General features: G+C 38.1%; 1 protein-coding gene across 1 annotated transcript in view; it reads right to left on the bottom strand.

The window, feature by feature from the left end:
- opn7b (opsin 7, group member b) overlaps window positions 1-24,252 on the bottom strand; it is a 61,505-nt gene that overhangs the window by 345 nt on the left and 36,908 nt on the right. Inside the window, exons 2-6 of the mRNA XM_069141037.1 lie at window positions 19,750-19,837; window positions 19,488-19,650; window positions 18,154-18,281; window positions 5,889-6,223; window positions 1-5,780 (exon numbers count right to left, since the gene is read on the bottom strand). The exon at window positions 1-5,780 is cut by the window's left edge and continues 345 nt beyond it. Of these exons, the coding sequence (XP_068997138.1) occupies window positions 5,280-5,780; window positions 5,889-6,223; window positions 18,154-18,281; window positions 19,488-19,650; window positions 19,750-19,837 (1,215 nt within the window). The 3' untranslated portion in view covers window positions 1-5,279. The remainder of the gene's footprint in view (window positions 5,781-5,888; window positions 6,224-18,153; window positions 18,282-19,487; window positions 19,651-19,749; window positions 19,838-24,252) is intronic.

Here is a 24,252-nt window from a genome sequence, read left to right on the forward strand (position 1 = left end):
TAATACTGTGCAGTCCAAAACTGCAAAGCTCCTGAGGACAAAGTGTTTGCTCCTCAGAAGACAAAAAGAGAATCCGGATTCATACAAAGATTTTGCTGCTGTATTTAGAAAAAAAATTCAGATTCGAATTATAACTTCCTGATTGCCTTTTTTAAAATTTCATTCACAGTGGATTTGCACTTGTATAAAGACAGTAGTGCGTATACGATTTATCACACTATTCAGACCAAGTGTAGGCTTAGCGCATCACAGAAAGGAAATATAAACCACTATAAATGCTGCATGAGGGGTTTTTACTTATTCAGACTTTCATTTTCCCAAATGGGATTAACAAAGTCTTTGTTGTGTTCCCAGGCTGCATCTTGACAGGTAAGATTCAAAAAGTGTTGATGTGATGCCTTAAACTGTGGAGGTGCCAAAAGGATTTCTTATACACTGGCTAATGATAATTGCATTCAGCTGGAGCTGTACTATGCACCCTTTTGACATATCAGCACTTAAAAATTTCTACATTATTAAACTTGCTCGCAGTAAAACCGCTCACTCAAGTAGGTGTAATCACATCAAACACTTCTACTGCTTGGATTTCTTATGATTAAATGCTTGAATCTTCCCATTCAAATTCAGCAACAAATACATTCCATGATTAATAGGGAGGTAGACACATTGACCTTCATAGAAGCTGCATATACAGTAACATCAAGATAGATTCAATTTCCCACTAGGATTGTTGCATCTCTGTGGAAGCCAACAACGGGGTGGAAAATGGAGCTAAATTAATAAAGGACTGTGCAATGTTGGTGGTCTTCGGGTCCAGTCTATCCCTCTCTCGTAGAGCTATTAAAAGAGCTAAAGGAAAATAGATTCCAGCTGCAGTGAGGAAAGCTGCAGGCAGCTATTTTACACTAAAACTACATAATAGGAAACATTTATGGAAACACGTTCAAAGCCACCATTCAGAAGATGAAACAATATAAAAATAAAACCCATCATCCTCATTTCAAGACACTGCAAGGAGTTTCCCCCTCCCCTATTTACACATTTTGGATAATATTCTTAATAATATATGAATAAAATTTGGCATCTGTACAAACATATTATTTACATACATCATGCAACCAATTTATACAGGAAATCCCTGACATCTGATATATATGTACTGTGTATGTTGTTTGAATAATTAAAGCCAGTGTACATGACTCAGGTGGGAATAGCTACACAGAACATACACCTTTTGTACTTGCGGTATTTGTTCTTTGAGTTGAATAGAATAGAAAAGAAGACATCAGAATCCGGTTTTCACAGTTGTTTCTTGGTGTGTATATCCATCTTTGCTCAAAGATTTGAGGCCAAACAAAGTCTGTCCAGCATAGGACTTGAAGCAAAGTCTTTGATATGTATATTCCTTTCATGGCAACCTGCATATTGGTAGAAAAATATGAGTCCAGAGTGTCCAAAACAGCATTTTGGCTTTGACAGTGAGTGTAAAGGTGACAGTATCCTTTGGTTCCAGCATTACAAGCAGAAAATTCCTCTTGCAGCTCACTGATACTTTGTTTTCTTTTTTTGTTTTACAACCATTTTATCTTCTGAAACTGTTTGTTTAGAAACATCATCGTTCTTGACACATGTAAGTGGTATTGTATTTTTTTTTCCTGCGAAATAATTACCATACACACATCATGCACTTGGCAGGCTACTTATTATTTTTCATTTCATCCTGCACATTATAGAGCAAGAAACAGTAAGGAGCTGCTACCCTGTACGGCCATAATAGTTAGTGATTACTTTGATGAAAAGTTTAAGATGAAAATATTGTCTCTCACATCCTGATAAAGATAAGGGATTTTATATTATAACATTAGATAACAATATAAAATCAATTATATATATATATTGTCTTTGAAAATAGTGCTTCTTTTTACAGCAGGAAGGTTTTCATATATCTCTATGTGTCAACTGAAATAAACTGAGGCCACAGAGAGTCCGATGCTTCCTTCACCTCCTCTCACAGTTAGCTCCAGGTTAAGGATTCACACTTGAACTTCACAGATCTGTGTTAATGGTATAAGAAGGCTCAAAGTATTTAACTTCCTTGTTGATTGGACTGCCATATTAACTGTCTGTCATATTGAATATTTGTATCTTTTTTTTCTTTTCCGAACAACGATCAAAACTTGGAAATAACTACATCTACCCCAGATTTGGGTTTAGTAATCAGTGAGCCAAAGGTTACCTATGGAAATCCCTCATTCAGAGGTGAAAGGAAAGCGCCTTTTGATTTATGTCCAGTGCCAAAAGTGAGGGAGCATGTATGTGTTTATTTTGCCCAACCATAACCAATCAAACTAACTAACATAGCTACAATCATAAACGTGATTTTCCAAATCATCTTATTGTTGTTACTGCATATTTTAGGGAAATGTGAGTATTAAATTAACAAAATAATCGCTGGCTTTGGACATTAAAAACTAAATCGAGGATTTTGGACAGCCTTTCAATATTGAATATGTTGTCAGTCAACAGGGTTGATAAATATGATGAAGCAAAGCTGGTTAAAGGGATAGATCCATGAGTTTGAAGGATTGTCAGACGGCAAAACATTGCACAGAAACTTATAATACTTTGAGACAAACTTTTATAACTCTGAAACCTTATCATGGCAGCAGCAGTTTTCATCCTCCATTTTTGATATAAGGAGGTTCAAAATACCCTTTCAGGTCACCAATCACGTGCACTTGCACATATTTGTTTAGCCAATACAGTGCGTGTTTGGATAAATTAAGACAAAAATTTAGCCAGGCTGAACTTTTGTACCAGATGGAGTCATGGACCCCCCGGCATCAGTGCAGTGGCCTCACCGAATTGAACAAGGGGGCTTTGTTTTTTCATGCAGTGCTAACGTTAGTGTGAACATGGTTTAAGCCCACAGCTAACAGAGGTAAGCGCTGAGCTAACAAGCATCTAACCCCGGGGCTAAATGTCATGTGAAATGCCCAAATGGGGTATTAGTTCAGGTGTTGATGGTGGTGTCACTTTCTTCAATAAGCAGCCTCTACCAAAGCTAGGGCAGTAATTTGAAGAGTGCGGCAAGCAGCAGAATGCACCACATGTGCTGACCTGGTTCTTTTGCATGACGAAAAGCAAATTACTTTATGACAAACTAAAAGTGAGAACACAAAATGGGAAACGCTTTTATAGTCAGGTATTATGTGGAAACTGCACAGAACTGCAGTCTTCTCCTTCTCCTTAGTAAAGAAAGGAATCATGGCATGAAAGTCATGGCAGTCAACTGCCACACGCACTCTAGCAGATCTAATTAATCTCGTCCATGGCAGGCCTTTTTGTACTTACATTTGACGGCCTATGCTGCCAGGGGAAAAGTAAAAAACTGCTTGTTGGACAAACAGCGTGCTTAAGCTCAACTATGCTCGCTGGGCATTTTTTATTGGAATAATGTTGGCGTTTCCTGAGGCCAAGCCTTGTCTCCTATGTTACAAACTTTTTTATTGAACAGCAGGCTACAGGAGCACTAAAGGCAAGTGATCTTGCACAGATGTACAGTTAATTTCTCCCATTTTGTTATTATGACTTGAGGAACATGTTAAATCTGTCCATTTTAGTGTGCTCTTTTTTTGTTTGTGCATCAGAACCAAAATAATTTGCTGATACACTGTTAGTTTCTCTCAGGAACTGCACACTTGTACTTCTACCCATGAAAGATCACTCTCACAGAGGCACATTACAAAAATACACTCACATATACTGTCATGGTTACGTCCCCATTTCAACAAACACACAAACAGGCTTCATTAAAGGTTATCTGATCAACAGATCACTGATGTTTATTACAATTTTAGGGCTTATTTTTATGGGATTGGACTTCATTGCCTCTGGTAATAATAAGACACTAACCAAGTTAATTGCTGAAATTTGGGAATGTGGACACATTGCACAAAAAAGTCTAATGAAAGATGAAGGTTTGACCTCTTACAAAGCCTTGGGGCAGCTAGATTTAATGAAAGCAACATTAATTTCCCCAACCTGGTTAAAACTTTGGCTTGTTTACAGCCACTCGATCATCAGAATACTTGTTTGTGCGCTTATCAGACTTAAAAGACCTACGTTGTGTTAAAGACAGAATTATCCTCTAACTTCTGACTGCTGCAGTGGTTTTATTTGAGGAAGAAATGGAAAATGTTTTTTTTTTTTATATTAAGCAACAAATGTTCCATACAATTTTAAAGTTGTAGCTTATTTCACACTATTGTATTCTGAAACTGCAAAACTGACCATCCAAACAGAAAGCTTCCGCACAGACTGTGTTGGAGGAGATTAAGCTTATTGAGTGTTACGGGTAGTTGTATGAAGTCCTGTCCCCAGATCTTGTGTTTCTATTATTCAGTCACGCTTTCTGTCCTGAACAGAAGTGATTTGACAAAATAGACATTGACAAAACTGGCATCTCTTCTCTGCAGAGAGATCAATACAATACCCCCCTGGGCAACATGTTAATTTTTACACAGGTAACACACAGCTCACTAAACCAAATCTTTCCCTCATTGCTTTGTTCCTCATCTCCTCAAGGGGCCTAGTATGTAATGATAAATATAGAGGTTGACACACTAAATTAATTGAAGCTTTGAAACCCTGATTTATCCTCAGCACAGAGGAGACGGCCCTAATTTCCAATTAGAAAACGACAGCCACCGTGTAGTCCTTCAATTTGAGGCATGCATAAATATATATTTATCAAATCAAATACATCAAAAAATATGCTACTTTCATTAAACACATAAAAGGTAGTTTAGGGAGTTGAAAGTTTCAGTGTCAATTCCTCCCTCTAAATCCAGCGTAAATTGATTTGCATTGTGACTTCTCAGCCTTGCTTGATGTCAATCACTCAAAGTGCTGACATTGTTATTGTCACTTGTTAATTTGACCTGATGAAACATTGACATACATATCTGTGGACTGTTTGGCTTGCTTATTCTGTTGCATTGGTTTTTAACTATATGAACAGGTTTTTTTTTGGCAGTATCGCATATTTGAGGCATTAAAGAAGTTATAAACTTCATAATTGTAATTTTTTTTCCTGTAACAAGTTTTTAACTGTTTGCTTTTATTTCTTTGCTTTTCTTAAACTTGCAATTAGTGTCTTCAATCCTCCTTTCTTGTCATTTTTTCTCTGTCCTTCTTTTTTGGGTCTTTAAAAAAAAAAAAAAAAAAAAAAAAAAAAATTGTTTTTAAGTTGTCATTGTCCAGCTTTGTTTGTTTCTCTAGAGGAAGTCGCTTTGCATCTCGTTGGAGAGCTGACTGACTGCCACCTCACTGTGTAGAGATCCTTTAAGTATCCTCGCAGTCTGCTGGGGACTGTAGTCTGTGAAGTTTTCTCTGGCACCAGTGATCGTTTCAGGGCAAGGGCAGTGTCTACAGGTCCTGTGGTTCTCCGGTAGCCCATTGGACAACCTTGTAGCATTACAATCCTCATTGTGATGAGGTTGCCTGCAAGTCCCCTTCTGTGCAGAGCTGTGTTGGCACAGACAACCACACAGTGTCCTTCTGCACTGGGCCACATCCCGACACAAGAACTTGCGGAAGTTGGGCTTGAACAGTAGATAGACAATAGGGTTGTAAAGGGTGGAGGACTTGGCAAAGATAGCTGCCAGAGCAAAAGCCATCGGTGGCACAGTTGCTGGGTTACCAAAAGCTGCCCACATGGACACAATAGCATATGGACTCCACGCTGTCAAGAAACCGATGCAAACTGCCACGGAAAGCTGAAAAGAGACATGACAACACAGAAAACGTTTGTCGTGTTAACATTAATTCATATGGTAAACAATATATAGTATAACTATTCTTGAAAAGCAAGCCTATGCATTCACCTTAATGATAAGTGCATGTGCATTGGTGATCTTGTTCTGTGGGGACATATGCTGCTGCACAGCCTGGCGAGAGCCCTGGACAGTCAGCAGGATGAATGTGTAGGACAGAAAGATGATAGTGCAGGGCACGATGTAGCAGAAGAAGAAGAGGCAGATGATGTAGCTCATAGCTGCAGAGCTTTGGCTGGGTGCATGCCAGTTGATGCAGCATGCTGTACCGTAAGGCTCGGCCCCATACTCTCCCCAGCCCAACAGGGGACCTGCAGCAAACACTCCAGCGTAACACCAGATGCCAGCAACCAGCAGGCAGGCGTGGATGTATGAGAACTTGTTACCTAAACAGGAGTTTAACAGGGAAGAGACAGAGGAAGAGGAGGGAGAGTTTGGGGAGTGTTTACTGATGGATGAGGACATAAAGGAAGGATACAAAAACAACAGCATAGCAACAATATGCCACTGAAGCATATTGATTCCGGTTACCTGATGCTGATAACAGGTAATGAGTGAGGAGAAGAAAGAGTAAGACAGAAGGAGGAGGAAGTGGAGACATATCGTCCAAAAAGTGATGAATAGCTTGACAGGAAATTTCCCTGGGATAGACAGGTAGATTTGACAAGGAGAATGAATTGCTGCACAAAAAAACAAATAATCAAGAAATATATTTTATCCTGTTTTCCGGCCAATGCATATTTTACCTCAGGCGTGTTCCTACACGAGATCACACGGTCCACCGGAATGCACATGTGCGGTCAGTAAAGTTCATAATGCCTGCAATCTGAACATAAACATTATTCTGGGTGGAAGCAGTGTAGTTGCATACCATGTTTGCTTTGGGCTAACGCATGTGAGAAAAACCACTTGAGAAGCATGACTGTATTGCTTTAGGGCTGAGACATGTGCAAGTTCCAAGAAACATAGTCAACACCATTTGTCGGTGTTGACTTTGTTTGCACAAACATATCTGCATGGGGAAAATAGGGGAAAATAGGTGTTTATTAAAATGGGAATGTAAAATAGGATTTTTGCAGAGAATAATGCATTTAAAGCCTTAATTCAAACAGTTGACGCAGACTCACAACATATTCTGTTTTAACCAAGCGGCCACCTGCAGTGACGTCACCCATTGGTTCGTGAATGGTTGTAATGAAGCCTCGAGTTTGGAATTTGGCCGGCGCCATCTTGCTAGTTCGGAGCGGTTTGGAGCTGGTAGTGACCATATTTGGGCGATCTGGGGGCGAGCGAGCGGGGACATCTGACTCAATCTGATTGGAAACCAGGGGACAGCTATCGGTCCCACCCACCGATAGCTGTAACCTGATCACACCACAGGCGTGTCAATCAAACAGACACGCCCCCAAAAATATGGCTTTTTGAAGCTTATTTAGTATTTTTGGCCTCATTTTTCAGAGCCGGAAGCTACGTCCACTTTTATATACAGTCTATTGTTTTAACACTTTTCAAATTCAAAAATTCACTGTCTTGAAAATGATATCTGCACCACTGCTGCCTTTGGTCAAGAAAGAGCCATAGGTGTTCCAAAGGTTTAGAAGGTAAACATTGTCTTTATTTGTGACCAAATTGCTTGGTCATTGGTTGCTGTATATTTACAAAGATTGGTAATGAAAATAATGTATAAATGTAAGTGAAAAATTGTGTGCGGGGTTCCTCGGATATATTATATGCGAGTATGTCGAATTTATGACACATTACTGTGTAAAGTGGTACGATTGGATCAGCACTTGTTATTGCCCTCAAGCAATAAGTGGATAGAATGAATGTGAATGAGGAGATCCATTGGAAATACTGAAACAGCCCTCACCAGAGTCTACTATGATTGATTTAGGCTCAGTCTTCTTAACTGTGCAATCAGTGTGGCGGAGAACAGAGGCAGCCTTATCTATGGCGCCACACAGCCTCTTCAGCAGGATGTCAACCCCTCTTACAGTTCAAACTGAATGTGGGGGGAGGTGATTACGCCCTGTGGCAGTCGCTGAACTGTGTGGTGGCTCAGGAAGGGGACTAGTTAGCCATTACAGATGGGTTTTATCTGATATGGAGCATCCCATCACTCGTCAGACACTCCAGCCTTCCAAGTGGCATATGAACGATTTAACCTGAGGGCTTTTTACATGTAGAGCTGAACTTTTGTTTCAAAGAAAAGCCCTGAATTATGTGCTCCTACATTCTAAATAGGGAGCCACCAACCTTGTTTTCTTTAGATACAGATTCCAGTATCTCAACTGAGTGTCTGCCCATACTCACGAGCAATCTGATAGGAACTCATCCTTTTCCTCAAATATAGAAAATTAATATCACTCCATGCTGAGGTTACTAGAATTGCTTTTTTTTTTTTATGATAAAGTGACATGAGACAAAGGATTTAAGGATTGACTCAAAGAATTACAAAGAATTGAATTGACAGTAGAAAAACTTGATGTGTACACATTCATTCATTCATTTTCCCACCCTAATCTGCAAATATTTGAATGATGTTTTCAATATGAATAAGAACCATACAATTATTTGTGTGTTTTTAGTAAAAAATTTATGTCTTTGTTTGTAATTGTAATTGAGATGATCTAACCACATTTTAAGAAAATCATCAATATAGATGTGGATAATTCCCAGTGGTTCACTTCCCATTTCTTGGTTTAACCTGCTGCTCATTGGTGGGTTTGTTTTCCCAATAGACAGCACAAATTGGTCTGAAATTGCTGTCGCTGCACATGTGCAATGATTTCCTGGATTTTTGCATCGATGACGGTGTGCCCCTGTTCATTTTTTGGTTTGTGAGAAACTGTGTGCTTGTTTTTACCTGGAGGGCTGTCTGTTACAGTGTATAAACTAGCTAAGAGGCAAGAGGACAGCACATTTATACAAGGTTCCTTGCAGAGAAGTCTCATAAAAGTGTAATTATTTGTGCTCATTTGCATTTCAAACACTTTTATTTGTGAGGCTTGTTAGTCTCTGGGGTTTCATACTCTGCATTATAGACTGTGTTGCTCTGGAAAACGGACAAGAGTAGCTTTTTAACAACACAGCCTTCAATTATAGTGTGCCTATTCGCAGCAATCGTTAAACCTACTGCGGCATGGAAAACAATTCTAGCTTTGTAAAGTTGGATCTAAACAAAGCCTGAATTAGTTCAAATGTCACATGTAAGTGGTGTTTGCTGCTCATCAGATCTATACAATCTCCAGCTGTATTTGATAACTCATCCAGGCTGTCAGCACCGTGTTTCTTATGTCTTCTTGTACATGATACCGTTTCAAATTGTGTTGATATCTTCTTTGGCTAAATCTGCTTTTCCTTTTATAGTGATTATACTCTGTTAGGGCCTGTTTTACCTCATGTATCAAGCATTATAAATCCGATTGAAACAGTATGTGTCAAGCTGCCTCTGTTCTGTGTACCCCTGCGGTGTGTATTGGCGAGCCTGAGTGTGTGAAGCATATGAATGAAAACATCCCAGGATTCTTCACTCCAGGATGCAGATTCCTGGAGTGAAAGATCTGTACTGCAGAGTACAACTGTGCACCCATTCACAGGATAGCGATGACAGCCTCTGAATGAAATGAAATTATGTTCAGTTTCTTTCAATTGATACCAATTCACATGTAGTGAATATTATTATGTTTTTAAATTAATTATGATTTATGAATTATGAATCATGGCTCACTGGTGCTGTGACAAATGATCACATTGTCATAGAAAGACAAAACAATTAATTGGATGGTTTAATGAACAAATTAGTGAATGATGAGTCTTGAAAGAAACTGAAATTGAATTACCCTCCTGCAAAAACTGATATAGAAACATATAGCCAGTAGAAGTGTCTTTGGAAGTGCCAACAGTTTATTGAAAAAAAATGATAGGGACCCGCATCGAGCTAGTTGCCTGCAGAGAGATTTGGCTTAGACACATTAATCAAGAGATTAATGAAGCTCATTAACGATGTGCTCCTTGAACAGTTTGCAGTCACAGCAGCATTCGCATGAACAAACATTGAAACAAATGGGGTGCTACAGTTAATTGAAACTGCATGATGACTGAGATGTCTCAGATTTCTTCTACAGTTTGTGTAGTCATAAGTACAGCAAGTGTCCATGAGCAAAACGCAAATTCTCTGCCTGCCTAATTACCATACAGGAAATCAGTGTTACATCACTTTACTTTTTCCACATTTTTGATATTTTGAGGCTCAGAGTCTCTCAGTTTATGCTTTATTTTAGGGCAATGCAGTAGCACTATTTCACTTGTGTGCATCAACGTCCCTCATCTTAGGATCGATATATCTTGGTTCCTTGTAATGCCCGATAAAACCCTTGGTTATCCACAGTAAATCTGTCCGAGTAAATTTTACTCAAATTAAAAAAATTGTACTCTAAAAAATATAATATTTGGTCCTAGTCTAGATAGAGTAAAATCTACTCTTGCCTCAGAGTTAATAATTCAGAGTAATTTTTACTCTATTCAGTGTTTATATTTAACTCTACATGATAATAATGTACTCTATGTAGCATAAAAGGAAAACAACTCTACTACCATTTCACTCAATTTAGAGTTATATTTTACTCCGTTTAGAGTAGAATTTCACTCGGTATAGAACTGAAATTGACTCCATATAGAACTACATTGCACATTATATGGAATTTAATTTCACTCCATATACTGTAGAACTGAAATTCACTCTATATGGAATTTAATTCCTCTCGATATTACTTAAGTTATGATTTAAACCTAAAAAAACAGAACTTACTCTGGAAGGTTATCTTTAAACCCAACAAGTTAAATAAATCAGATATCAGTATTTAAAAAAACACACTTTATTATTTAAAAAAATATATAATAAATGCGCAGTAGATCAAAACAGATATCGTACAGAATCAGTTTTAAGAAAATTAAATTGGACCACTGTAAAATGAAAAATTTTGGCCTCTTCACTCCTGAATGCAACATTATAGGAAACAGTATGGCCCAATAAACAAACTTGCGTCATCACACCTGTATGGTATTTGTATATTAAATGCTTTGTAACAGAAAAGCTCTTTGACATCAACTACATGAGGTCCCTCTTTTGTACACCCAACTTCATATGCATTAAAATGCTCATCAAGACACATTGTTTGCAGGGCAAATGTAACCAACGAAAACCTCTCATCTCTAAGAACAACATGGTGGATTTTGTGAAAAACTGGCATCTCACAATGGACTTTCAGACAAACAACTAAACCTGGCTGATACATATTTCCACGGTGGCCCATCTAGCACTTAAAACCTTGGCGTCAATTGGTACCTGAATAGCCTCAGCTATCTCATATCCCGTGAAGCACATTCAAAACTACCATTTTACCAATTATCCCTCCATTGAGATCAAATGTCTGCCACCTGTATGCTATTTGATTTTGGTGGGTTTTTTTGCAAAAGATTTAGTGACTTTTGTTAAGCTTTTTAACCATTTCTTAAATAAATTATGCTTTGCTTCATAGCGCATGCACCAGCTATGCAAAAGTGGTCCAATTTTAAGAATATATGTAGGGTAATGCACCATAAAATGATGTTTTTGGTAGCAGCTTTTTGTTTGGAAACAAATGCTTGAACAACTTAGTGTTCTGTGATTAAGTGTTTCAAAGAAAATAGTTATACCCTTTCATAACTTTGGAGAAAATACAAATTTGCAATTTGAGCAACGTGAAACATCCACAGGGAGTTCTTAACTTTTTTCCCCCTCGTGTCCCTGTTGGTGGGTGGACAGGAACTCCTCACACCTTCGGAGGGCCCGTCCCTGGACGAGGACCTATATCCTACCTGTGGACTTTCCCTCAGTCTAGAAATGTCCAACATTTCAACTTGTCCTCTCTCAGTCGGTCAATAGTGAATTAAGAAAGTTAAAGCCTAATTTCAAAGCTCACTCCTTGAAAAATATAAGTAGTTGTTTTTACATTCTTCCTTTCAGTATATAAAGACAGGTCTATGTTGTGTTTATGCCTGTAGCAAGTTTTTTTTTAATTTTTTTTTTATCTCTGTCAGACATTTTTCCACAGCTCTTGTTTTACATCGTATTCGCTGGAGCCTTACGACGACAGGATTTTTAGTGGAAGTCAAATTATTCCTTTCTCCGTAGTAATCCTCATCATTCACTACAAACTAACAGTCAATCCATTTTGTGTTCAAAAACAATTCTCCCTTCCAAAAACAGGATCCTTTACTTTCAGCATACCATTTCCCCGTCTGTTGTGCATTCAGCATTTTGAACCAGGTCTTGAAGGCCGGCTGTCTGCGTGAGGCCACGGCTTTGTTCAAGGACTTTCTGCTTGTGGATAGTTGGCCATACCTCCGGGAACTTCGCAGCAGCAGCATCACCAAACATCAGACTAAAATCCTGGTCAATCAGCAGACAAGATAGAATAAGTCAAAACAGAACAGTAAACATTATGGTGTGGCACCACGGTCATGACAGATCTTACACCCCTACCCAGGCTATTGTAGAACAGAAAAGAGATTGTCATGACAGGCAGTCACATGTTCACATGGGTCCCTTCCCCTCATTCACCGGTGTCGGTTGGCGTATCCAGCAGGAGTCCTCTTGTTTTCACGTCTCGTGCAGCTTCCTTGGCATCGTCGAAGCTCTTCATTCCGTCATCGTATTTTGGTGTACGGAGTCTGAAAGCAGATGCCCTTATCACAGTAAACTATCATTAGAAAGACATGATGCATGGTCTAACATTATGCCTCCACAGTGGTAAACTATTTCATTTTTTTAATAATGCAGGTGCGTCAACGATCCAACTGGCGTCCATATGGTCCATAGACCACCAAAGGTTGTGCGGATTCATGTTAATCTGCTAGAAGCTAATGTTCGACCGTGGCTAGGTGAGAAAGTTAGAAGCTAGCGTTAGCTTCTGGCAATGCGACCAATCAGAAGCTACGGTTCGTAAATGACAACGCAAATAGTGAAGTAAGTTAGCTGCGATGTTGCTACAAAATTGACCTTACACACGTGAAGTTGACCAAAAATAATATCTTACCTGACATCTTATTACAAATGCCGTCTTCTGTTCATTCCAGCGTGGCAAAAGGTGTCGTGGCGGCAGAAACGGAACTTAAGGAAGTGTTTTGGGCGTGGTCACGCTGTTTTACTCAAATATTACATTACGTTTCATTTAGCTGACGCTTTTATCCAAAGCGACTTACAATACGTGCATTTCAACCACGAGGGTACAAAACCCAGAACAACAAGAATCAAACAGATTTGCTTCTGAATATTTTGCTCCCGCTCTACTGGATACCGGTACTAATTACGCTCCCAAATGATGAAATATGACTCCTTTAGAGGAAAATAATAGTAACTCCGGAAAAAAAAAATACTCTCCTGTTTTTTTTTGTGAGGCAAGAGAACCATCTTATTTGGAGATTTGTAAGGGTAAAAATGAGAGAGAGGGGAGGGGAGACGGGGGGTGAGTAAATTTCATGAGAAATAAACTGTCAATAATTTACCTGGACCTCTTGAATGAATGACCTTGAAATAATTTGCATGATAAGATTAAAATCGTAACTGGATGTGCTAATCACCACAAAGTCTTCAAAATAACATCAATAACCAGAAATGATCCATGGTGCTTGTGATTAGTCAAAAGCTCACAGTAAAGAACACTCGCAGCATAAAAAAAACAACCAAAGTCTCTTATATTAATATGATTTAGGCATTTGATAACTTAACATAAGAGGTTGATCAGATGGAAAATTTAAAAAAAGGTCTTTACTTATTTATATATTAATTTTGAAGAAACAGTTTTGCCTTCACTTAACAGTAGGCTATTATTCTTTAATAAATTCCTCCCTAACTTCTGTGTCTTTAAAAAGCAGCTGCAAAAGCTGTTTTTCCTCATTTGACGTGTACAGTGACGTGGTTCATAACTGAAAGAACTACAGGCTAATTGAGCTTCCTGTGTCCCCCAGGGGGTGTGCTGCCCCGAAACAAAACAATGTTCTCTTGTCCTGCAACTAGCTACATGTCCAGCAGTGAAAATATTTTCAGCCGTATTCATTTGGGCTAGAGTGTACTACTGCAGAACTGCAGTGGAGAAAGGCTGAGGCCGCAGCCACATTAGCTGTGCAAGAGCCGGCAAGGACCATCCAAAAACTGAGTTGCTGACAGCTAACAGCAACTAGTGCTTTTCTCAAATTGCCCTCCTATGTCAACAGCAACTGACTCATTCTGCTCCAGTGAATTTCAGCATGGGCGGTCTTTATTAGATGCTGACACCACTGTGAATGAGTGTTCTTTAATGTAAGCTTTTGACTAATCACAAGCACCATGAATAATTTCTGCATATTGACGTTGATTACTTTTTTAAAGACTTTGTGGTGATTAGCACATCCAGTTAAAATTTTAATTATGCATTTATCATGCAAATTATTTCAAACGCATTCATTCAAGAGGTCCAGCTAATTATTGGCAGTTTATTTCTGATTAAACTTGCGCAACTCCCTCTCTCTCTCTGGTTGTCTTTTCACTTTTCCCTGCCGTTCCCACTTTAAACGTCTATCCATCGCTTCTACATCAGGCAAGTCAATCTGATTAAATACAAAATAGATTAGAAGCATTATAGTTTTGGGACTGACTCGTATAACTGGGGAGAGACCCCTTTGAAAGATTTGATCTGGGATGGAAGAGGATGAAGACGAGGTGAGTGGGGTTCACAGTGCACTTTTCTGTTCGGCTCGTTCTCACCTCCATCCCGGCAGCACGCTGTTGTAACTGCAATCGGAGATCTCTTTCTAATTGATATGTAGCCTAATGAACAAATTAACACACAACAGTGACACATTTTATTACAATTATTTTGTTCAGGAACCTTATTATACTGAAAATCAACCTGTGACTATAAAATGAATGATGATTGAGAGCTCCCCCTGAATGTCTTAAAGTAGGCTTTCAGGTGAGCTTGTGTCCTTTTAGGGTTAGGTTAGGTAGTTACTTTATTAATCCCCGAGGGGAAATTTTTTAAATTTCAAGTGATTTTCAAGGGAGGTGAGCTCCGCTTAGCTCCCCCATAATTCTAAATATGGTTACGATGCAGTAGACAGATGTATAAATGTGTAAATCAAAGTGCATGCAAGTCAGGGTGCATTGCAATAGTAACGGAAAAAAATAAACTCTGATGGATGCAGCAAAAACCTCGGGTAGTCTATGTGGATCAAAGTATTCAAAATGACTTCAAAAACGAACAAAGCGAAAAACAACAGGTGAAATGTAGGATCAAATTTTCACAGTTTGACAGATGCTACAAGGGCTTTCAACTCTGCAATACTTATTAAAATCAAGAACATATCGTCTCTGCGTCATTCGGAAAAATGTATTAACGGTTTGTTATCTTTAGGCTGGATTGTTGTAATTCCTTTTTGTCAAGATGTCCCAATAACTCTTGAAAAACCTGCAGTTGTTCCATAACCCTGCAATGAGAGTTCTGATGGGATTTAGCAAGACATATCTATTTCTCCTATTTTTACACAACTTCTTTTTCCTGACTTGCAAAACTCTAAACTGTCCAGTTTTATCTCATCTTAGTGCTTTGCTCAAAGAGTGCAGGTTTGCTTTCGGTTTCTAGAATTCCCAACAATAGAAGGCATGTTTCTGGCCCATGGTTACTGGTCCTACCAACTTACCCAGTCTTAATTGTCTCTTCTATCTCTATTCTGTTCTTTTCTCTCTCTGCTCTCCACTCACCCCAACCGTCGAGGCAGATGGCCGCTTACCTCTGAGTCTGTTTCTGAGGTTTATTTCTGCTAAAAGGGAGTTTTTCCTTTCAGCTATTGGTCGTGTGAATTGTTGAATTTTTGGGTTCCTTTTTCTAATGTTGTTTACTATGTTTAGTGCCCTGAAATGACTTGTTTTGTGTTTTTTCACTATATAATAACATTTTTATTGAATTAAATAAACGCATAGTCTTCGTCAGGGTCATGGGGTTTTCTAAGTTGTCTTAGAGATGGATGTGTTGACATTGCTGCAGTTTTTTTCTTGCATAGATCGTGTGAAACTTGTTGTCTGTGTTGGCTTTTGATTAAACAATCAATCTGGCTTTTCTGGGCCACATATCTACTTGAAAGCTTCACCAACACTGTCTGATGGAGACAATGGGGTAGGTTTAAAGGCACTGAAAGAAGGAAGTGATTAGATATTGAGTTTTGTTTGGTTTTAAATTAGTTGGCTTCCTGCAGATCACAGAGACCCCATTATTTGAGCGCATCAGATGGTTGTTGGAAATCAAAGACGTGTAAATGAATCTGACAAACATTTAGGACTGATTGAAACTGCTGTGTTGGGTATTATAGCCAGATGTTAAAATTGTATAAATACATAATCTTAAAGCCTCCCAGGTGTAACTATGTCTCTAAGTAGCTTGTAAATAGCCACTACATCTCCTGTGGTAATGACATAAGTTTTCCCTGAAGATATAGATCTTTTATTCTTAATGTTTTATCAAAAATAGTGGCTCTAATAGAGGGCGTACTAAGCTGTTATATCATTTATCTGAGTCCTGCTCTTTTCAATCATTGATCAGTGCAGGTGAGAAAGCTTCTCTGTCGGTGAGGAAGGTGGAAATGAACACAGTAAAACTTGATGATTGATCCAAGTGTTTGTGTTGGATCATTGATTGTCGTTAGCTGGCTGAACCGTGAAACTTCTGTACAACCTTGATTTCCATGTAGCCATAGAGAACCTGCACCAGATTTATATTATGGTCGACAAAAATACATCTACATATGTTACTAATGTTAATGAAAGTATAATAACTGTAATCCAAACTATCTCCTGATACGTGACACTTAACATGAAAAGCGTAAATAGGGCCACAGTCTTCCTTGACATACTGTGTATTTACAGTATCTTTATTTTTCTCTATCTAAGAACAGTTTACCTGAAACTCTTTTGGATTGTGATGAAAATTGAACTCATAATTCGTGCAGATGCTATTGCAATTGTTTTTAAATAATTATAGTTGTATGATTATCTTGAGTGTACTTGACATTCAAATGTCAGCTGTACCCCTTGATTTAAGCTATGCCATTATCTATGCAGAGTGAGTGCTTTTTGAGTGGACATCCAAAGAAAAGTCTATCATATTTTAAGCACCATTATCTCTGAACCCAATAGGGCGGGCTACATAAGCACATCTCTTAAAAGTAATTACCTTTAACAGTTTACTTGAAATCTTTTTGCCTGGCCTTCATATGAATATTGAATTAATTATTTATAACAATACGCTATAGTTATAAGCACAAGTGCCTATGAATGTATTTGTACCCAACTATAACTCCTACAAACAGCTGATGGACTATAGTAAAACAGAAATGTAAAATTTCACATTCAACAGCTGCTGAAGTTGCAGTTTGTAGTTTTGCACAATTTGACAGGGTTTATTTGTGGCTCTCAAACTGGCAAAAGAAACAGACCCCTTTTTCAGTGCTCATTCATTCTGAAAATTGAGATTCATTAATCAAGTCTAAAAGCATGGATGTAACCAAAGCATGCAGCCAAGGAGTGATGAAATTCCAATCATTATATGTTGTGGTGGGGAGCACATGAAAAGCACTATGTACTGTAAGAGTTATCCAAAGTCAAGTGGACTAATTTGAGGCCTTGTATACATCTCCTTATTTACATATGATGCTGCGCAAAGAGATTAAAACGTATCCTTGAATATTAATATTTTTGCAGCGTGGCTTCTTTTACATTGTAATGAGCCCTTGAGTTGCTGGCCTCACTACTTTATTGTTTTTCCTGTTTTAAGCTTCCAGGTTGTTGCTTTTAGGGGGCATCTACAATGTAGAGATCAATATGAGTAAAACAAGCCTTCTACTCAATCACCACCAATAAATGCTCCTAGTAAATTCTACAGCCCGACATATATATCAACTGCCCGATTTCATCAGCTGATATAAGCTGATTAGAGATATATTTATATTTTTGTGGGCCGATATGCATTAATATGATAACTTTTTTACTGACCATAATACCAAATGTAAGATCCTGGATAAATTTGACATTTTTTTTTTTTTTTTTTTTTTTTTGGGTGTGTGTGTGTGTGTGTGTGTGTGTGTGTGTGTGTGTGTGTGTGTGTGTGTGTGTGTGTGTGTGTGTGTGTGTGTAGTTATTTATAATGATTAAAAGTAAAAATTAAATTTGTGTACTAATGCCAGTGTGGATGATGGTAGATTTATATGGAATAATGAAGTAAAGCAGAAAAAGGGTTTGAGTTACCGTAGTTTGGGCAGCAGACTTTGAGCCAGCAGACACAAGAGAGCACTGTGAGGTTGGTCAGACTGCACAGACCAAACAAAACGCCACAAAAGGCATAGAAAGTACAGGTCATCTTATCAAACAACCACCTGAATGGAGAAAGAGACAGAACAGAACATTTTGTGATATTAAGTGAGTTTATATGCAAAATCCTTTGAATTGCACAACTCCTATCCAGTACACGGAACAATAAATAATAAATTGTATGGCTTTCCCCTAGTTCACATACAACGGTGGTGTGCAGATATGCACCTTGACTCAATACTGCGCATATGACAGCTATTGTCCACACATCTTCAGGGGATCAGAAAAGCAGGCAGGAAAGGCCACAGGATGAAGCATGAGACATAAGAAACAAAAGTGGCATGTATTATAGTGTTATATTTTATAGGTGATGGAGGCGCAGTGCTCTCTTAACTTTTTGGACTCTTCACCAATTTTCTTTTCAATATTTTCCTCACTTTCTTGTGCTCTTTCCTCCTTTTCTAAACATTTGTCAATCTGGCAAATAACTAATTCTTAAGCAACTATCCAATTGGTTATTGTGATAATAATAACAACGGTACAAAACAAATGAAAAATAGACCTCTTTTTTGTCATTGTACTTACTCTATATAAAATCATATTGTGTTTCTTTCACAGAGACCCTGTCCCCATCGCCAGCTGGTGTTAATAAACCATGAACTTTCACATGAATGCTGTCCTGTACGATGACTACAATATACTGGTATGTGTTTATTCACTTTGGTGAAATGTAAAAAAAATAATACCATTATTGACCTATTTGGACAGTACAATAACAGGATCTTAAATAACACTTTTAAACGTGATGATCTAATGTAACAACTAATGAGTAAGACATGTTACAAAGATCTACCCCAATTATTATTGTTATTCCAGCAAAAAATATCAAAATCTTTTTAAATCTATTTATTACATGCTTTCATTTATGCATTTTGATTATATTGAGTCTAAAAGTAATCTGCTGTAAAAAAAAAAAACAAAAAAAAAAACAACAACAAAAATCCCCATTTGTATTTGTAATGTTTTTTTATATTAACTAGTGGTCAGGTTGTTAAAGCCCTAAGATAGACATTGACATTTGGACGTGACCTCTGTTTTTCTCAGTGGAAGCTACAACCTCTTTGACAACATCTTGACCATGACCTTTTGCTAGTCTGTTTGCCTTCTTTCTTTCTTTTTTTATCCCTCAGTAATACACTGAATCTGAAGATAACATAAAAGATGAATAGATGAAAGCAGAAATAGGGATGAAAACATGAATGTTCACTTACATGTGAGTGTAGGCTGAAGGAATTGCAAGTGGGAACAGGGTTATGGTCATGCCTAGATCGCTGATTGCCAGGTTGACCACAAAGAACTCTGCTGGTTTCAAGGATGACTTCTTTCTATAGGCCACGAACAGTAGGATCCCATTCCCCAGCACTGACAGCACACCTGGGACACAGAGTGGCAGAGTATAAGGATTGTTGGATTTTAGTCTGAAGTTGTACAATTAAAAGGTGCCCACAAGGGAAAAAAACAACAACTATATACCAAAAATGGTGTAGATAGTTCCCATGAGGAAGTCATTATCTTTCGATATTCTCGACACGAGCAGAAATGTTTCGGAGGCATTTCCCATCTAGAACAAAAATGAAAAAATAGAGACAAAGGAAAAATCATTAACTGTGTTACTGCTTCCATACAAATTCACACCCTGAAAGCTAGTTAGGACAAAACAAGAAAGCAGGTCAGCATCATAAAAACTGTATTTTGAATGAGAGGCAATCAGGTTGATAAAGTCTTGGCACCTGGTCGAACATCTCACAACTACTTAGGTTAATTGGCAGCAGATCAGTACCATCATTCAGTATAAAAAGAGCATTTCAGAGAGGCAGAGTGTCTGAGCAGTGAAGATGGTGAGACGTTCATCACTGTGAAAAGACTGTGTGGGAAAATAGTGTAAAAAAATTATAATAATGTTCCTCAAAGTAAAATTGCAAATAATTTGGGGATTTCATCATCTACAGTACATAATATTATTAAAATATTCAGAGAATCCAGAGAAATCTCTGTACGCAAGGGACAAGGAAGAAAACCATTATTGGATCAATGTGCTGTTCAGGCCCTCAGGCGGCACTGCATTGAAAACAAACACAAATCCGTAATGGAAATCATTGTCTGAGCTAAGAAAACCTTCTAAAAAACATTGTCTATGAACACGGTTCATCACTGCATCCACAAATGGTGGTTAAAACTCTACCGTGCAAAGAGGAAACCAGAGATAAACACCACCACCACCTTCTCTGGGCCCTTTGTTTCTATCTATTATGGTGCTCCAACATCACATTTAGTCAAATATAGCACAGCAGTCTGTTTCCCTATTAATCATTTTATTTAGGTGTCAGATGTGCACTGCAGTATATGCTGTTGCTGCCTATTTTAAAAGTGCGTGCGTTCACTTCTTTCATTCAATACTGACATCACCTCATGTTAGGTCTGATTGTGAGATCAAGCGAACCGCTGGTGAGGAGCGCACAGGGTCACTGCTGGATAATATATGTCTTTATGACAGTGGCGGCACACTAAAAGAGAGAAAAGAGACTTCCAACCAGTATCTCTCGGAATCTGTGGGAAAATACTCGTTCAAATTGTCGTGATTAAAGAAAACTAGAAGACTTTGGGGTTTTTGTTTTTGATTTTAGTTTTTTTTTTAGAGGGGGAAGGTTAGAGATTTTGCTTTCTCCAGCACCGCTGAGCCTTCAGGCGCCGTCCTTGTCGCTGAAGTTGTAAATGCGCAGAGACAGATATCTGAAACACAGTGTACCTACCACTGTCTCACTAGTATGTACATTTATAAAATTCCTTCAGAATTATTCAGACTCTATGAGCATGATGGTGCTATTGTAACGGAACAGTCTGCACTGAAAGGAGAGGGAGGAAGATGGCAGGCCGCAGATGGAACAGCAAGTGGAACAGCAAGTGGAATATTATGATGCATTGGGTCCTGGCACTGACTTGTTACGCCACTGAATGTAAATATATTATGAATTTAATAGTACTAAGTTACTTTCCACCACTGCAAATGAGGACACTTATGTTTCTACCTCGCTCTGTTTTACTTATGTGGAACCTACACACGGTTTGCATTGTGCCTTCACCACTGCGCCACCCGGGTGCTATACCAATAAAGTTTATTATTGTTATTATTATCCTGGTCCGGGCAAACTGCAGAGGCAAAATCTCTTAAGGGATTTATGTGTGGAGATAACTTGAAAATATATGCACAGCCTCTCTGTTTACTCATCTACTAACTTCACCTGTATTTAATGCCAAAGGTAGGAGACAAGTTAATTCGACTGGGGTTAAGAGTGGAGCTGCGTGAGGATAAATCCCTGTTACCTCAAACCCTGCAGATTATCCTCATAGACAACGTGCAGTGTTATTTTATCGTGGACTTTCTATTCCAATTCCATGTGGTCTGCTGTAGCTTGTAAGCAGATAGAATTCTGCCCTGGTGTGTGTGTAAGTGTGAGTAATTGCATGTGTTTGCATAAGTATTTAGAAATATGTGTCTCCTGTTTGGAGGGGTTCATATGTACAGCGAGCATTGATGTCCGAAAAAGTCCAAAAGTAAGCTCCAAAAGGCTGCTTTGGTGCACCATTTATCAAAACCAACTAATACGTTACATCAGCTCGTGATTGCTGCAACAGTCTATGTGTGTACGTTTTTTTTTGCTGAATATGAGAAGCCACATCATCCCATCATTCTTTGATCTCCTTCTCCTGAGAGTTTTTCTGTCTTTCCTGGCTAATTTGTTGCACTATGTATCAAAACCAACTACAAATATGTAATCAAATGATATCAGCAAGAATTTGACTGTTTCATGAATACATGCTTTTTAATGATTTCGTTAAAAATTGCCCTGTGTTATGTCACAGATTGTGATGGCTGCATCAGTCCTTTATGTGTACATTTTGTTGAGTGCGAGAATCGACATCATCCAATCACCATGTAGCACTCTTTGACTGTGTTCAGAAAAGTTTCCTATCTTGTGATGGTCCAATATTTTTTTGCCTTTTTAAATGCTCCCAGTAAATTTCCGAGGGTTGGTATTCTGGTGACTGCAGAGTAAGGGATTGGGTATGATGAGTCTTTATTAAGCCCCAGAAGAAGCTTTGAATGTCACACCAGCAGATGAGTACAAAGATAAGTTCCAGAAATAAAGAATACACTTGTTTTATTCAAAAATACCCAGGATACACAACTATAATTAGTGTAAAAATGTTAGTTTAGTTTAAAAAATTTCCCCTCGGGGATTAATAAAGTAACTACCTAACCTAACCTAAAAAGCAGACATTTTGTTCCAGCCCAAACCCATACTAAATGCAATAGTTGACCAGTTCACAAAATGTTCACAGCCTGCGGGGTTCATAAATACACATTTAACGTGATCTGAAATCTTTAACATGAATCTCCAGGATTTTCTTTGCTCTCGCTCTGCATATGCTATGACACAACCTTTTTATGCGATTTCAGACGACATGTATAGTATGACTTTTTTTTTTAAAATCAGTTATGTAAGACAGCACAGTGGTATAGTGGTTAGCATAGTTTCCTCACAATCTGAAGGTTCTTTGTTCAATTTCAACCCTGGGTCGTTTTACGTACAATACTATGACTTTTTGTCTTATTTCAAACATCCTATAGTGTGACTTTTGTTTTTAATCACATTTCGGACGACATGCTATACTATGACTGTTTTTTTGCGATTTTGGACCACGTTATTGTATAACTTTTTTGGGCGATTTCGGACGACATGCTATGTCTTTTTTTTGTCTTTCTACATACAATACTGTGACTTTTTTTGTCTTATTTCGGACATCCTATAGTGTGACTTTTTTTTGCGATTTCGGACGACATCCTATAGTATGACTTTTTTTCACATTTTGGATGACATGCTACTAGTATGACTTTCTTTTGTGATTTTGGACGGCATGTATGACTTTTTTTTGCGATTTTGGACGGCATGCCATATGTAACACTAAATCTCTAGGATTTCATATTTTTACGTACTTAGTCACTTTCCACAACTGGTGGAACCACTTATGATGACAACCACCACAATGACATATGGATTATCAAGGTGTAGTGTTTTCAATTAGCTGAAAACTCAACTAATGGTGACGTCCGCAGGCGACCAAATAACCACCCTGAACAGATACAACAGCTTATGTACATATGTTACACAAATTACTGTAAATAATCAGCCTCCTGACCTAAATGACTAGAACATGGTTTTTCCTCAGACTTAGGAACAGCTGTTTTCTATCTATGCTACAGGAAGTTTTCACTTACGCTGTTATTGCCTCCTGTCTCTGCCTTCTTCCCACTCATAGAGCAGTCTGACATATTCCTCTCAAGTAATATCATCATGAAGCCAAAATATGCTGCATTTTCTGTCCTCCTGATGTCTTGTGTCAGTTGTACATCCAACTTGTTGACCTGCAGCCTCACATTAAAAATGATAAACAATAGGATGCACAAGTCGTCAGCTTCTCTTTCTCCTCTCACTAAAATTCACATATGTCTGTTGCCTGCCTCACTACCTCTACATAAATATCTCATCCACATTAGAATAACATTTTAACTTGAACTTTTTTCCTTTCTGCTGCTGAAAGTAAAATTTAAAACCCCAAAGATAGGAAATTAAGTAGGTTTAAATAGTTATTGGAATAAATATGTTGTTGGTCGTGCACAAGGACTTTAAGGCTTCAGAGTGTTAAGAGGAAGTGGAGTTAAAATGGGAGCTAATCTTAATTTGCATAAGGGTTTTTAATGCCTTACTGAATAAATATTGAATATTCAGTATCTAGATATTTTTATTCAGACTTTAAATTATGCTTGGACTGTCAGCATTTCCTCTCTAAATATAAAAAAAATCATTAGCTGTAACGTCTGTGCAGCTGATTTATAGTGTATAAAGTAGACCAATAGATGGCTGCTTTACATGACGTTTTGACCCCTTTGTTCTTTTGTGTAAAATATTTAAAAAA

This window comes from Embiotoca jacksoni, unplaced genomic scaffold, assembly GCF_022577435.1.
Source record: "Embiotoca jacksoni isolate LCO1_2020_lvr unplaced genomic scaffold, fEmbJac1.0.p SCAF_9, whole genome shotgun sequence".
Classification (NCBI taxonomy): domain Eukaryota; kingdom Metazoa; phylum Chordata; class Actinopteri; family Embiotocidae; genus Embiotoca; species Embiotoca jacksoni.